The 16,427-nt window shown below is 33.3% G+C and overlaps 1 protein-coding gene across 1 annotated transcript in view; it reads left to right on the forward strand.

Moving 5' to 3' along the window:
- The window catches only part of LOC149796300 (heat shock protein 75 kDa, mitochondrial-like), a 91,949-nt gene that overhangs the window by 34,693 nt on the left and 40,829 nt on the right, over positions 1–16,427 (forward strand). The window contains exons 8-11 of the mRNA XM_089960950.1: positions 314–387; positions 5,322–5,484; positions 13,746–13,859; positions 14,200–14,269. Coding sequence (XP_089817076.1) covers positions 314–387; positions 5,322–5,484; positions 13,746–13,859; positions 14,200–14,269 — 421 coding nt within the window. The remainder of the gene's footprint in view (positions 1–313; positions 388–5,321; positions 5,485–13,745; positions 13,860–14,199; positions 14,270–16,427) is intronic.

Consider the following 16,427-nt stretch of genomic DNA (forward strand, 5'->3'; position numbering starts at 1 on the left):
AGCAAGGAAGCAACTGTTTCAGTTTTTGAGGATACATGGTTTTCTTGAGACGGTTGAGGGTGAGTTGGGATAAGTTGCCATGGCAGCAATGTGTACTTTGTATTGTTTTTCAATAAAGAGTTGGGATAAGTTGCCATGGCAGCAATGTGTACTTTGTATTGTTTTTCAATAAAGAGTTGTGAAATATACCAAGTAATCAGATTGTACTTTTTATCTTATTTTAGATGTTGTTAAGAAGTACAGTATTGTTGCTTTTGTTCCAATTTTCTTGAACAAGAAGAGGGCTACAATACTTTTTTCCATCTTATTTTAGAGGTTGTTAAGAAGTACAGTAACTTTGTTGGTGTTCCAATTTACCTGAATGGGAAGAGGGCTAATATAATTCAGGTAAGTTTTGTAGAAATGTTTTGATACCATCATAAACTTTTGTTGCTGCCGGTAGAAACATGTATGATGTGGATGGTCCTTTTATTGTAAGTTCCAATTCGTAAGGAAATTCCATTATGTTTGATAAAATTATCACATTTTTAAAGAAATTAAATATGGCATGACAGCCAAATTTAAAGTTCATTATCCCACTTTGTTCCATAGTTATTGTCAAGAAAGGTTCATAGAGACAATCAAAAATGACTTTGTATGCATGCCAATGGGTGGAACATATTATGTTAGGACATTGCCTGTCCATCTCCGTCTGTCATTTTGTATGTCCCTGCCATAGTTTCTTTGATGCCTATGTCCTTCTCAATTTATATGTTTTTCCTGGAATTCACAAATTTATTTTCTTTTCTTCGATTTTTTGTTATGAGTCAAAAGAGACAGCAATCAAGCCTTATTTCACCTTTTCCAAACTAAAACATGACTGAATTATAACCCTTATCAGTTTGAGGTTGAATTGCCCGATTTGCATATGATTTATTCAGTAATTTGGCATCCCTTATGAGTTTCTTTTTGTCCAGTAATAATTTTCTTTATAGTAGGAAACTTGATGTGGACACTGAATGGATATTAAGTATGCTTCATTTCAGCATGCACGGATGGAATGGTTGGTTGCCATGACAACCAAATCCAGCCTAGATTGTGTAAAAATCATGACAAAAAATTACATTTTTTGCTGTTCATTTATATCATGTTACTGCTTTCTTCACAAATCAGGCATGCTTTTGAATTATTTCAAATTATGATTGAGAAAAATGAGATCTTCTAATTTATTTGGCTTGGATTGTCCAAGTGCCACCAAATATAGATGAATTTTAAGTTTGTAAAGTTTTAGCTTTAAATTCTGTGCTTATATTTTTCTTGAATGTACTTGCTTGGTCTTAAACATTTAAAATATAAAAAGGTATTTTAGTTTAACATTGAATTTATTTGAAATTTATATAAGTAGATTGGTTATTAATGGTAACAAATACAAAAATGCAGTGAAAATATTAAGATATTAAAGCCGATTTTGTAACATCTCCAAAAATGAATGCCTGTTTTCAAGTTCAAAAGAAGTTGAAAGAAAGATATATGGAAAAGACTTTATAAAGATAAAAGTAGTATAATCAATTATTTATTCACATATTCATGTGCTTAAATACTGCATTATTTTTATCCAGACACAATGAATACAGTGTACCATGCTGATGAATCAATTTATTATCTCCTAAGACCTAAAATTGACCAATTAAATACCACATGAAGTGTATTCAGTTATTATATCCTAAGACCTAAAATTGACCAGTTAAATACCACATGAAATGTATTCAGTTATTATATCCTAAGACCTAAAATTGACCAATCAAATACCACATGAAATGTATTCAGTTATTATCTCCTAAGACCTAAAATTGACCAATTAAATACCACATGAAATGTATTCAGTTATTATATCCTAAGACCTAAAATTGACCAATCAAATACCACATGAAATGTATTCAGTTATTATCTCCTAAGACCTAAAATTGACCAATTAAATACCACATGAAATGTATTCAGTTATTATCTCCTAAGACCTAAAATTGACCAGTCAGATGCCACATGAAGTGTATTCAGTTATTATCTCCTAAGACCTAAAATTGACCAATCAAATACCACATGAAGTGTATTCAGTTATTATCTCCTAAGACCTAAAATTGACCAGTCGAATGCCACATGAAATGTATTCAATTTGAAGTTGTATCACCATTTTTTAAAACTTCTAACATCATTGAGAAGAATACAAAAAAGCACATATTTTGGTGTCTTCAAACAAGTATTTAAAAAAATCTAAAATATTTTAACAAAAACTTATTTCACAGTTTACAGGCTTGCATAGATAAAAAGTATTGAAAAGTCTGCGCAGTAAAGCTTGAATAAATGGGTTGTAATAATGTACGTTGAAATAATCAGCAACAATAACTTTATAAAGAAGCCAAATAATGAGTGGATAAAGTATGTTATTTGCATCAAACTATATAAATGGTATCCTTGTTAGTATGTGCCCATTGACATTTGTGACAGATGGAAACTCATTGTTTCATTTAACTAAAATTTAGATTTTCTGATGAAATTATGTTACATTAGCTGCCAAATGATACATCTTGATTGCACAAACAAGTCTAGTGCATTATCAGTTTCTAGCTTTCCTAAATGGATTGTTTACAATTATTTGTATGTATTCAGTAATAAAAATGCACTATCAATTGGTGGAGCCAAGCAGAATTGGATGTGCTATGTTTCTATTTGTTTTTCCTTTTTATAAAACTAGATGAAAATTCATGGACTACATTTGTTTATTTTTGTATGTTAGTATTACAGTTAGGGACTATATGATTTTTAAATATCAAAAATCCCTTTTTTTAGAAGTTGGTGATTCTTGGTTGTATCTTTGAAATAAATTATGGATATGAGCTTAGTAACTTATAACATGGGTTGGTGCCTAAGGCATCATTATGCTGTACGTGGGTTGGTGCCTAAGACATCATTATGCTGTACATGGGTTGGTGCCTAAGGCATCATTATGCTGTACATGGGTTGGTGCCTAAGACATCATTATGCTGTACATGGGTTGGTGCCTAAGGCATCATTATGCTGTACATGGATTTGTGCCTAAGGCATCATTATGCTGTACATGGGTTGGTGTTAAAAGGCTTTGTTATGTATTAGAGGGGTTGGTGTCAAACTTCATCATTATTCACAAGAGGGTTGGGTTAAGGTTTCTTCATTTATACCATATTGGAATGAGGATCTGTATTGTCAGCTTTGTTACTTGGAATATCAAATAGAAGGAGACAAAGTAATCATAGATTGGTCTAGCAACCATTAACCATGTGATTCTTGTAATAGTGGAAGTGGAAACAAAAATTAGAGGGAATCGATTAACTAGTGGTATTAACTGATAATGGAATATGGTACTGCACTTGTACACAAGTAAAATCAGTAATCAGGTAAATGAACAATACAGAATTACAATCATGAAGACATTTGTATGTCTCTCTCTCTCTCTCTCAATGGGACATACAAATTATTTTAGATCATTAGGTGCAAGAAGAATATTGTGATGGAATATGTCTTTGTCATGGTTATTCATCTTCTAACTTGTAAATTCTAATGCACATATATGTAATTAAATTTAAACAACATATATTACGAACAACGTACATTACTGGTGCATCCTGCTTTAGCGCAATTACATCTGATCTGTGTTAATTTTTAATACTAACGCTCATGTAATTGTTAAAAATACTCACTGTGGGATCCTGTATTTGTTCATACATAATCTCTTCCCCAAAATGAAATATTTTTTGCACATTATTTTTTGTACTCTTGCAGACTTATTTTATTAATGAGAAATATGATAAAGCAATTCAGATGACATAATCCTTATATATAAAATGAACCACACATGAACCTTATAGGCTGGCAAATACAGTATATATATATATATATATATATATATATATATATATATATATATATATATATATATATATATATATATATAATGAACCACACATGAACCTTATAGGCTGGCAAATACAGTATATATATATATATAATGTACCACACATGAACATTATAGGCCGGCAAATACAGTATATGTATGTATATATATATATATATATATATATATATATATATATATATAATGAACCACACATGAACCTTATAGGCTGGCAAATACAGTATATATATATATAATGTACCACACATGAACATTATAGGCCGGCAAATACAGTATATATATATATATATATATATATATATATATATATATATATATATATATATATAATGAACCACACATGAACCTTATAGGCCGACAAATACAGTATACATATATATAATGAACCACACATGAACCTTAGTCTGAAGCTTCTTTTGAGAATCTTACCCATAAAACTGTCTTCCTGCTCTCCTTAGTATTCGTAAATTGAAGCACACATGCATTCATCCCATGTGTTAGTAGTCCTAAATGAAAATGGTGCTGCTTGGACATTCTTCATTAAAAATATTATCGCCATTCATCTTGAATGGAGGGTAATATCAACATGATGTTTTCGCTAAATAATTCCTTATGTCAAGTTGGTCTTAAATATGGTGCCAATCGGATGCACAATATGGCCACCATGGCAGCCATTTTTGAAAATCTTGTTATTTCTACTTCTTCTGAATAGATGGTCATATCAACATGGAATTTGCACTAGGAGACTTTTTGTGATCATTTGGTCCTATTTGAAATGGTGCTGATTTGATGTCCATTATGGTTGCCATGGCAGCCATCTTGAAAACCTTGTACTCCCGCATGAATGGTCATAACAATATGGGGTTTCCACTAAAATACTTCTTATGATGTCTAGATGGTGCTGAATAAAAATGGTACCAGTTCAATATGACTGCCATGATGTCTGTTTTAAAAATCCCTTGGATTGGATGATGATTGTGACAGAGTTTTTACCAAGTAAGTCATAAATGAAAATGGTACCAGCTGAATAGTTATATTGCCACTATGATCATTGTTTTAAAAATAATGCTGACTCTACTCCCCATGAATGAATGAATTGATGATCATTATAACATATGGCTTTCGCCTACAAACGATGTCTACTTTGTCCTAAATGAAAATAGTGCCATAATGATGTACAGTATCTGCACCACAGCAACTAATTTGAAAATCTTGTTATCACAGAATAATATGAGAGATGGTTTCAACACACGACAGTTAAAAGAATGAAATGTATTATCTTGAATTATTGGAAACTATTTTTGCCCAGTAGAGTGTCAGTTCCTTTGATGACTATTGTTTTGTTATTATTATTATTATTATTATTATTATTTAATTATCATCATCATTATTGCAGCCTTTGTGGTTAATGGATCCCAAGGACATTACAGATGAAATGCATGAGGAATTTTACAGATTCATCACCAATGTCTTTGATAAACCACGTTATCATTTACACTACAAGACAGATGCCCCATTAAACATCCGAGCACTTTTCTACATCCCAGAATACAAGCCAAGTAAGGATTCACTGACAATTAATGAAATTTAATCTTTTAATTTGAGCAGAATTTTTAAAAATCTTATACGGGAAAAATATTTGGATGTTGTTTAGCACACCTCAGTGTAGTGGAGTAGTGCTGTTTGACTACAGTTGGCATCAGTGTGGCATCCACACATGTAAGACCATATAAAAATGTACAGCCTTACTGCACACCAATGAGTCCTGGGTGATAGTCAACAATGTGAGTTGGGTTTCATGGTACCAACTCCCTTGAGGTGTGGGCTAAGAGGGCTTATTTTGTATAGTATTAGTAATTTAATGCTGATATAATTCATAACAACAACTGTTCTTTGCACCCTGTATACATACTATTATACCTAGAATATACCTGGATGTACACCCTGTATACATGCTATTATACTTAGAATATACCTGTATGCACACCCTATATACATACTATTATACCTAGAATATACCTGTATGTACACCCTATATACATACTATTATACCTGTATGTACACCCTATATACATACTATTATACCTAGAATATACATGTATGTATACATACTAGTATACCTAGAATATAGCTGTATGTACACCCTATATACATATTATTATACCTAGGATATACCTGTATGTACACCCTATATACATACTATTATACCTAGAATATACATGTATGTATACATACTAGTATACCTAGAATATACCTGTATGTACACCCTATATGCATATTATTATACCTAGGATATACCTGTATGTACACCCTGTATACATACTATTATACCTAGAATATACCTGTATGTACACCCTATATACATACTATTATACCTAGGATATACCTGTATGTACACCCTGTATACATACTATTATACCTAGGATATACCTGTATGTACACCCAGTTTTCGTACTGTTATACCTAGGATACATACTATTATACCTAGGATGTACCTGTATGTACACCCTGTATACATACTATTATAGGTAGGATATACCTGTATGTACACCCAGTATAAATACTATTATGCCTAGGATATACCTGTATGTACACCTTGTATACATACTATTATACCTAGGATACATACTATTATACCTAGGATATACCTGTATGTACACGCTGTATTCATACTATTATACCTAGAATATACCTGTATGTACACCCTGTATACATACTATTATACCTAGGATATACCTGTATGTACACCCTGTATACATACTATTATGCCTAGGATATACCTGTATGTACACCCTGCATACTATTATACCTAGAATATACCTGTATGTACACCCTGTATACATACTATTATACCTAGAATATACTTGTATGTACACCCTGTATACATGCTATTATACCTAGGATATACCTGTGTACATACTATTGTACCTAGGATATATACTATTATATCTAGAATACATACTATTACACCCTGTATACATACTATTATACCTAGGATATATACTATTACACCCTGTATACATACTATTATACCTAGGATATATACTATTACACCCTGTATACATACTATTATACCTAGGATATATACTATTACATGCTGTATACATACTATTATACCTAGGATATATACTATTACACCCTGTATACATACTATTATACCTAGGATATATACTATTACACCCTGTATACATACTATTATACCTAGGTTATATATTATTATACCTAGGATACATACTATTACACCTTGTATACATACTATTTATACCTAGGATATATATATACTATTGTACCTAGGATACATACTGTTACACTCTGCATACATACTATTATACCTAGAATATACCTGTATATACACCCTATATACATACTATTATACCTAGAATATACCTGTATGTACACCCTGTATACATACTATTATACCTAGGATATACCTGTATGTACACGCTGTATGCATACTATTATGCCTAGGATATACCTGTATGTACACCCTATATACATACTATTATGCCTAGGATATACCTGTATGTACACGCTGTATATATACTATTATACCTGGGATATACCTGTATGTACACCCTATATACGTACTATTATACCTAGGATATACTTGTATGTACACCCTGTATACATACTATTATACCTAGAATATACCTGTATGTACACCCTGTATACATACTATTATACCTAGGATATACCTGTATGTACATGCTGTATATATACTATTATACCTGGGATATACCTGTATGTACACCCTATATACATACTATTATACCTAGAATATACCTGTATGTACACCCTGTATGCATACTATTATACCTAGAATATACCTGTATGTACACCCTGTATACATACTATTATACCTAGGATATACCTGTATGTACATGCTGTATATATACTATTATACCTGGGATATACCTGTATGTACACCCTATATACATACTATTATACCTAGAATATACCTGTATGTACACCCTGTATGCATACTATTATACCTAGAATATACCTGTATGTACACCCTGTATACATACTATTATACCTAGGATATACCTGTATGTACACGCTGTATACATACTATTATACCTAGAATATACCTGTATGTACATGCTGTATACATACTATTATACCTGGGATACATACTATTATACCTAGGATACATACTATTATACCTAGGATATATGCTATTACATGCTGTATACATACTATTATACCTAGGATATATACTATTACACCCTGTATAGATACTATTATACCTAGGATATATACTATTACACCCTGTATACATACTATTATACCTAGGTTATATATTATTATACCTAGGATACATACTATTACACCTTGTATACATACTATTTATACCTAGGATATATATATACTATTGTACCTAGGATACATACTGTTACACTCTGCATACATACTATTATACCTAGAATATACCTGTATATACACCCTATATACATACTATTATACCTAGAATATACCTGTATGTACACCCTGTATACATACTATTATACCTAGGATATACCTGTATGTACACGCTGTATACATACTATTATGCCTAGGATATACCTGTATGTACACCCTATATACATACTATTATGCCTAGGATATACCTGTATGTACACGCTGTATATATACTATTATACCTGGGATATACCTGTATGTACACCCTATATACATACTATTATACCTAGGATATACTTGTATGTACACCCTGTATACATACTATTATACCTAGAATATACCTGTATGTACACCCTGTATACATACTATTATACCTAGGATATACCTGTATGTACATGCTGTATATATACTATTATACCTGGGATATACCTGTATGTACACCCTATATACATACTATTATACCTAGAATATACCTGTATGTACACCCTGTATGCATACTATTATACCTAGAATATACCTGTATGTACACCCTGTATACATACTATTATACCTAGGATATACCTGTATGTACACGCTGTATACATACTATTATACCTAGAATATACCTGTATGTACATGCTGTATACATACTATTATACCTGGGATACATACTATTATACCTAGGATACATACTATTATACCTAGGATGCATACTATTATACCTAGGATCATAGAACTTATTGAGAGGATACTTTTTACAAGTACTGCAAAGTCATTAGATAAGTAGGTTGCTGTGACCCAAATTTTATGTTGCACTAATTAGAGTTAAAGTGTATTTCTCATGCATTCTTTATGCCAGAATCATTACACTAGATGATTTGTATTAATCTCTGTTAGTACCACAGCCATTTATCAACAGGATGTAAGGGACAGAAAAATGGGAGAATGACTTTTGCAAATGAAGAAAGGGAGAAATGAGAGAGAGAGTGAGAAAGAAGTGATGGAGAATAAAATATATAAATATAATTTTCTATTGCAGATGTATAATTATTAACTGAAGATATAAATAAGTACATAGCTGCCAACCCTCACGAAATTGGTGTGAATTTCACAACTTTTTCAGCGATTCATGGATTTCTGCTGTAAGCCAAAAATTCATGAATTTTCCAATCCTCAATTATTTTAAATCTTTTGTAAAATAACCGATTTCACGTTAAGCACTAGTCATGATATTCGCAGTTGCCGAAATGGTCCAGTACTGCTGGTCATGATATTAGTAGATCTACAGCTGATTAGTACAGTTGGCTTGGTAGCAAGCAATTTAGCCTCTTTTAATCTATATGTATAAGAGTAGTTTTACAAATGCTTTTGAGAGAAACTGAGGCGTAACGGAAATTTGCTCCGCACATGCGTCAAAAGACTGATTTGAGTTACCGTTCAGCCTCGCATGTAAGATTTTGAAAATGTCTTCACCACCAAGGAAAAAAGAAATGTATTACTCAAAAAGTGAAGTTTAATTTGGAATATATCAAAAATTGGCCATGCATTCTGCCATTAAACATTGATATTCATTCATGCTTTTTGTGCTCAGTATGTCATCGCAGAGACGATATGAGGAAGAATGTCGGTTGCAAAAAACACATAGAAGTTGGGAAAATTAAGAATTCGCAGATTTCAGCTCTGGAATATTTTAAACCATTTGCAGAAGACCTGCAGGCTACCAACGCTGAAGCATTATTTGTGAGTTTTCTTGTCGAACACAATCTACCTTTATCAGCTGGAGACCATCCTAAACATTTGTTGCGACAAATGTTCCCAGACTAGAAAACCACTTCCAAATTTTCCTGTGGAAGAACCAAAAATGCAGCAGCTCCTGTGCATTACTCACAGCAACAGTGACAGTGAAAGAGTATTTTCTTTAGTGAGGAAAAATAAGACAGACTTTAGGGCCTCCTTAGCTGCAGAAAACTTGTCAGCAATTTTAGTCCCCAAGATCAACCTGCAGACAATAAGTCGGAACTGTTTAGAAAACAAATTTACGATCAAGCAGTTGAGGAAGTTCAAGTCTGCCACAGTATAATGTTTTGATAAATAAATATTTCTGCATATATGTAGTGTTTTATTTTTGTTTTGCGAACTTGATATAGTGTAGTATTGATGGTCGGAGTGGTCAGAGTGGATGGAGTTATTGTCATGGTATTTTTCACGAATTCATGTCCAAATTCACGACTTTTTATCCCTATTTTCACTAACTGTGAGCCTGGAAGGTTGGCAGCTATGTAAGTAGTCTTTTACTGGGGTAAACTAAAACATGCCTTCATAAACCACAACAGAATTCTTTTGTGATTTTGAAATTAAATTCAAGTGCTACACATTTATTTTAAAATGTATTTGTAAACATAAAATGTTTTTGGAAACTGTTCCTTCCTGTTACAGGCGAAAAATAAATGTACTTATTTGTCTGGCCATCTTTCTGCCCACCTGTCTATTCATCATACATTGCTATAAGGACAACTAGTCCTGAAGTTTCGGATGACTTACCATGAAACTTTATGAGAGTCTAGAACATTACCCCCATGTCAATTACCCCCCTGCCACTATCCCCCTGCTATTACCCCCCCCACATCATTTACCCCCCTCAGTAAATTACCCCGCTGCTTATTACCCCCCTTTTTGTTACACCCCTCCCACCCCCTACCCAATTGTCTATTACTGTATAACATATAAGTGTTATACCCCCGAAGGAAAAAAAAAAAATTTCAAAAGAATTATTGTAAATTTTTATTTTATTTAATTAATTTCAGCCTTGAAAACATGTACTTGTCCAGGAATATTTATTATTAAATTCATCGTATCATAATGTTATAGTACCATAAAATATGTTATATTGATATGATTATAGTATAGATTGAGCACAGAGTAAACTGCTAAAATCATTTGGATTGATCTGAAGCCAGTACTCTTATCAGATTGTGTTTGTGTACACTTAATTAGAAACCATTTCTGCTTTAATTATGTTCAGTGAGGTGAAGTCAGCACAATAGTATAGATTGAACTGCTAAAATCATTTGGATTGATGTGAAACCAATACTCTTACCAGATTGTGTTTGTGTACACTTAAATTGACGGGATATAATCTTATTGCGGTAAAGCCTACACAATATGAATTAACAATTAAATTCGTAGTAACTAGTCATCATTTGCTTTAGTTCGATTTTGTATCTGTACTTGTAAATGATGGTAATGGCATGGGGGGTAATGTCATGATTCCACTTTATGGTGCACATGTTGGCAGATTGATTCCCTCCTGTAATTTTTCAAGGAGTTATTGCTCATTTTTAATTGCAGCTGAATGCATTGGATGAAAAAATCTTATAGATGCAAATAGCCGTACAGTTTTCATTGGGTCTTGTGGATGCAAATAGCCTTACAGTTTTCAGTGGGTATTGTGGATGCAAATAGCCATCAGTTTTTATTGGATCTTGTGGATGCAAATAGCCTTACAGTTTTCATTGGGTCTTGTGGATGCAAATAGCCTATCAGTTTTTATTGGATCTTGTGGATGCAAATAGCCTTACAGTTTTCATTGGGTCTTGTGGATGCAAATAGCCTTACAGTTTTCATTGGGTCTTGTGGATGCAAATGGCCTTACAGTTTTCATTGGGTAACCATGAAATTTTGTAAATGTTATGGTCATTATCTGAAAAAGTGAATATCAACAATTGGCCTTACTCCTTTTGATTTTGTTAGAGTTATTACCCTTTTTGTATTGTGGCTTTATACAGTGAATATCAACAACTGGCCTTGCTCCTTTTGATTTTGTTGGAGTTATTACCCTTTTTGTATTGTGGCTTTATGCAGTGAATGATAGAATCTTGTGATCTCAACTAGTCTCAGTTTTTTTATTGCTTACTGTGAAAATTGGTACATATTTATTTGAAGATACACATAAAGCAGTGTTCACCAATTATTATGTACTTTTGAAAGAGTTACGTATGTAAGGTGAAGTTGTTTGCATTTAAAACATGCACAGTGGAGAGATGTTTGCATTTAAAACATGCACAGTGGAGAGAATGTTGGCATGCCTCTATGCTACTTTAATGTAGCTGACATTTCTTTGGATATTGTACTTTTGGAAATTGTTCATGATCTAAGCGAACTGCTAGCTAAAACGACTTCTCCCTTGTGCTAAAAAAATCAGCCTGAATTAGTCTAAAGTACATTATCCGTAGCAGCTATTAAAATAGGGAAAATGAATTTTGCCAGACTAGACAATACAAGCTTCTGAATGTGCAATGAATGAATTACCAAATATATAAGATGTAAAAAAAGGTTTTGGCTCTTTTCTATATAATTTACCTCTGAAGTTTAGGAATTGAAAGTGACCAGGTGGAGCTAGCACTTTTTTTAATGGCCAAGCTCTGTACTCTATAACCCATCTTACATCCATCAATCATACACCAAAATAAAGGGAATTAAAGGTTCTTTGAACTTTACCAAAGATATACAAGATCTTTTTTAAATAGCCAGTATAACTAGTAAGGAAAGTTGGGGAAATTCTTTTTCTTTAAAATTCTAACCCAGTGCAAAATGCGAAACTGTAGAGCACACATAAGCAAATCACTGTGCTTCTGTGAATTTGTTAGAGTTAATGCACTTTTGACATGGAGCTGGATTTGGTGTATGACAGAATATTATGAATTCATCAGCTGATTGTCAGGAAACTTTCTATATTATTATAGCTATCATCTGAAGATGTGCAAATCGACAGATCCCTTTGCTCTTGCAGTGCTTGTTAGAGGTGCTGGCCATGTACCCCAAGCAGGTGCAGTGAATGTAAGGCAGATTTTTAAGAACACAACTTGTCTATTTTTTTATTGATCAATATGAAGCATGGAGCTTGTTTTATGGTCACCATCTACATATGTTCATCTTGACAATTCTTTTGTGGTTCTTTGATATTTGTAAGAGTTATTTCCTCTTTTCACCTTTAACTGGATGCTGTGTATAAAAGCATTTGTTAATACAACTACACTCCCAGTTTTCAGTGGATTGCTGTGAAACTTTCAACATATGTTCATCATCAGAAAGTATGCATATTGACCGATGATTATACTCACTATTTTTAGAAGAGTTGTGCATTTTGTTTTTACTGTTGACTCGTCTCCATGTTGGGGTTAGGGGTTGGGATCCAAGAGAGGCAGGAATATATTTATGTGAAGAAATTGCTCGTCATACCGCTAGCTGAATATTTTTTGACCAAGCTTTATATATATGGTCAGAGCATTAGGACACAATATATATGCAACAGATTTGGGGTTAAAATCCCTGTGTTAAGATTGTGGACTTAGGTCAGGGGTAAGATGTAATAATAATCATGTAGATTTACCATGGTCAGTAATGGAAGCAGATAAGGTTTTAATTTTGTTTTTTATTCTAGCTATGTTTGACATGAGCCGAGAGACAGATGTCAGTGTAAATCTCTACAGCAAGAAGGTTATGATCATGGCCAAAGCAAACACCATCCTGCCCAAGTGGCTTCGCTTCATGAAAGGTAATGTCCCTTTCTCTGTTGTCCCTTAAAAATAACGAGGAAAGGATGTGGTTTATCACTGCCATAGATTAGTGTCAGCATATACTATGTAGTGACTTATTTTCTTGGTGTCATATTCCATAAAAACAAAATGTTGTGTAGCCATTTTTTTATAGGTGTAAGTTTTAGCAATATTATCTAAAATGGTATATTCAAAATTATAGTTAGTCATATTTTAGCCATTGGAGACCAAAGGAGTTTATAATATGTATAGGACATGTTTTAAGCAGTAAATTACTTATATTTCTCCCTCACTAAAATATCCACTCAGTACAGTATAATCTGCTTGCTACCATTACAGGTGTTGTTGACAGTGAGGATATTCCATTAAATCTCAGCCGAGAACTACTACAGGACAGTGCTCTCATCAGGTGAGACAGGTTTTTCGTGGAGAATTTATCATGAAATATTCATAGCTTCCAAGTGTCCCGTTTTTCCCATGTTTGTCCTGTATTTTGGATTTTGCTATTGGGCAAATTGGGCATGAGACCACTCTGGTGGCCAGTGGTTAGAGTGTCTGCCTCGGAAGCAGGAGGTTGTGGGTTCGAACCATGGCTGAGTCGTACCAAAGACTTACAAAAATGGCACTAACAGCTGCCTCATAAGGCACTCAGCATTAAGAGGTTAGTGTTAGGACTGGTCAGCCTGATGTCAGGATAATGTGACTGGGTGGGACATCATGCTACATGTCTGCGGCATGATGCCCCAGTGCTAGACATCACTATAAACTGCCACACTGCAGACATTGTAGTGATATTGCTGATTTTTTTAAAAGCTACATTAAAAATCCTAATCACACACACACACATGCTATTGGGGATGAAGGTGCCCATGACTTACAAGATAATGAAAAAGTGAATAAACATCAGTTTGCTGCTTCATCATCAACAACTTAGCCTGAACAACGCCATATATAATACCAGAGAGAGCTTTGATGTAATTTGATCAAAATTCGGTTTATTCAATTTCTTGTAGAAATGAACCTTACTCTTTCAATTATTAGTGTTGCTGGTGATTTGTTTTGCGCATGTTTTTGAGACAGCATAATTGCAAAGGATTACTTGTGTGCTAGAATGCAAACAGTTCAGTAAGAAAATCACACAGAATTCAGATCATCAGTGACAGATGGTACATTGGAATCGATAATGATTGGGAAAAAAGCGAGGTGTGGAAAAGGCTCATATAAATAGCCTGTGTATAAGTGTGTGTGTTTTACTATATGGACACCCAAATGGAACTGGATGCCCATTCTAAAGGTGCAAGAGTGCAATACAGGCATCTTTGACATTAAATAATTAAGTAAGGTACTGTCCAACTTTGCCATAGGTGTTGTAAATAGTTACATATGCATTAAAATTTTTAAATCAGTATTTGTTCCTGAAAATCAGTATTTTTGTCATAAGATGTCCATATTTCTGTACTTGGGGGTTGGCAGCTATGAATATTGTATTTTCTCTTTTGAAATTCATATCCTCTTGTGAATAGATAAACCTAGATATGCTATCCCATAATATACCAGCAGATCTGTGTCATTGTTGATAACATAAACTAAAAGGAGAAAAGTGTTCACCTTGGTGTGCCATCCCATAATATACCAGCAGATCTGTGCCTTTGTTGATAACATAAACTACAAAGGAGAAAAGTGTTCACCTTGTTGTGCCATCCCATAATATACCAGCAGATCTATCTTGGCTTAGGTAGCGCTCTACAGTTTCGTATTTTGCATGGGTTAGGATTTTAAAGAAAAAGAATTTCCCTGGCTTTCCTCACTGGTTATAATGGCTATTTAAAAAAGACCTTGTATATCTTAGGTATAATGCAAAGAACCTTTAATTCCCTTTATTTTGGTGTATCATTGATGGGTGTACTATGGGTTATAGAGTATACAGCTTGGCCTTACTTCAGATGTGCACCTTTCAAAAAAGTGCTAGCTCTACTTGGTCATTTTCACTTCCTGAACTTCAGAGATAAATTGTATAAAAAGGAGCCGATAACTTTTTTTACATTTTATATATTTGGTAATTCATGTACTTTAGACTAATTCAGGCTGAGTTTTTAACACAAGGGAGCAGTCATTTTAGTTAGCAGTGTGCTTAAATCATGTAAAATTTCCAAAAGTACAATATCCAAAAGAAATATCATCCACATTACATTAATGTAGCATAGAGGTATGCAAACATTCTCTCCATTGTGCATGTTTTAAATGCGAACTACTTCACCTTACATACGTCACTCTCTCAAAAGTACATATTATCTGGTGAGCGCCCCCTTATCACAGAGATTCATAAGGAGATCAAACAGTGCAGGCCATCCCATAATATTCTAGTAGATATGTGTTGTTGATCATAAGTAGAAAAAGTAAAATAGAATGGACATAGATCTGGGCATGACTGATAGTTTGGTAAGTGACAAAGCACAGTAAATATTGTATCTGTTATTTCATCAGGGTATTTCTTGTGAAATATTGTTTTAAGCAACAGATGACCTTGGTTATCAGAATACCATTGTATTCATACACTGGTACACTTA

This window comes from Sinohyriopsis cumingii, chromosome 6 (assembly GCF_028554795.1).
Source record: "Sinohyriopsis cumingii isolate HCF-2022 chromosome 6, ASM2855479v2, whole genome shotgun sequence".
NCBI classification, from domain to species: Eukaryota; Metazoa; Mollusca; class Bivalvia; order Unionida; family Unionidae; genus Sinohyriopsis; species Sinohyriopsis cumingii.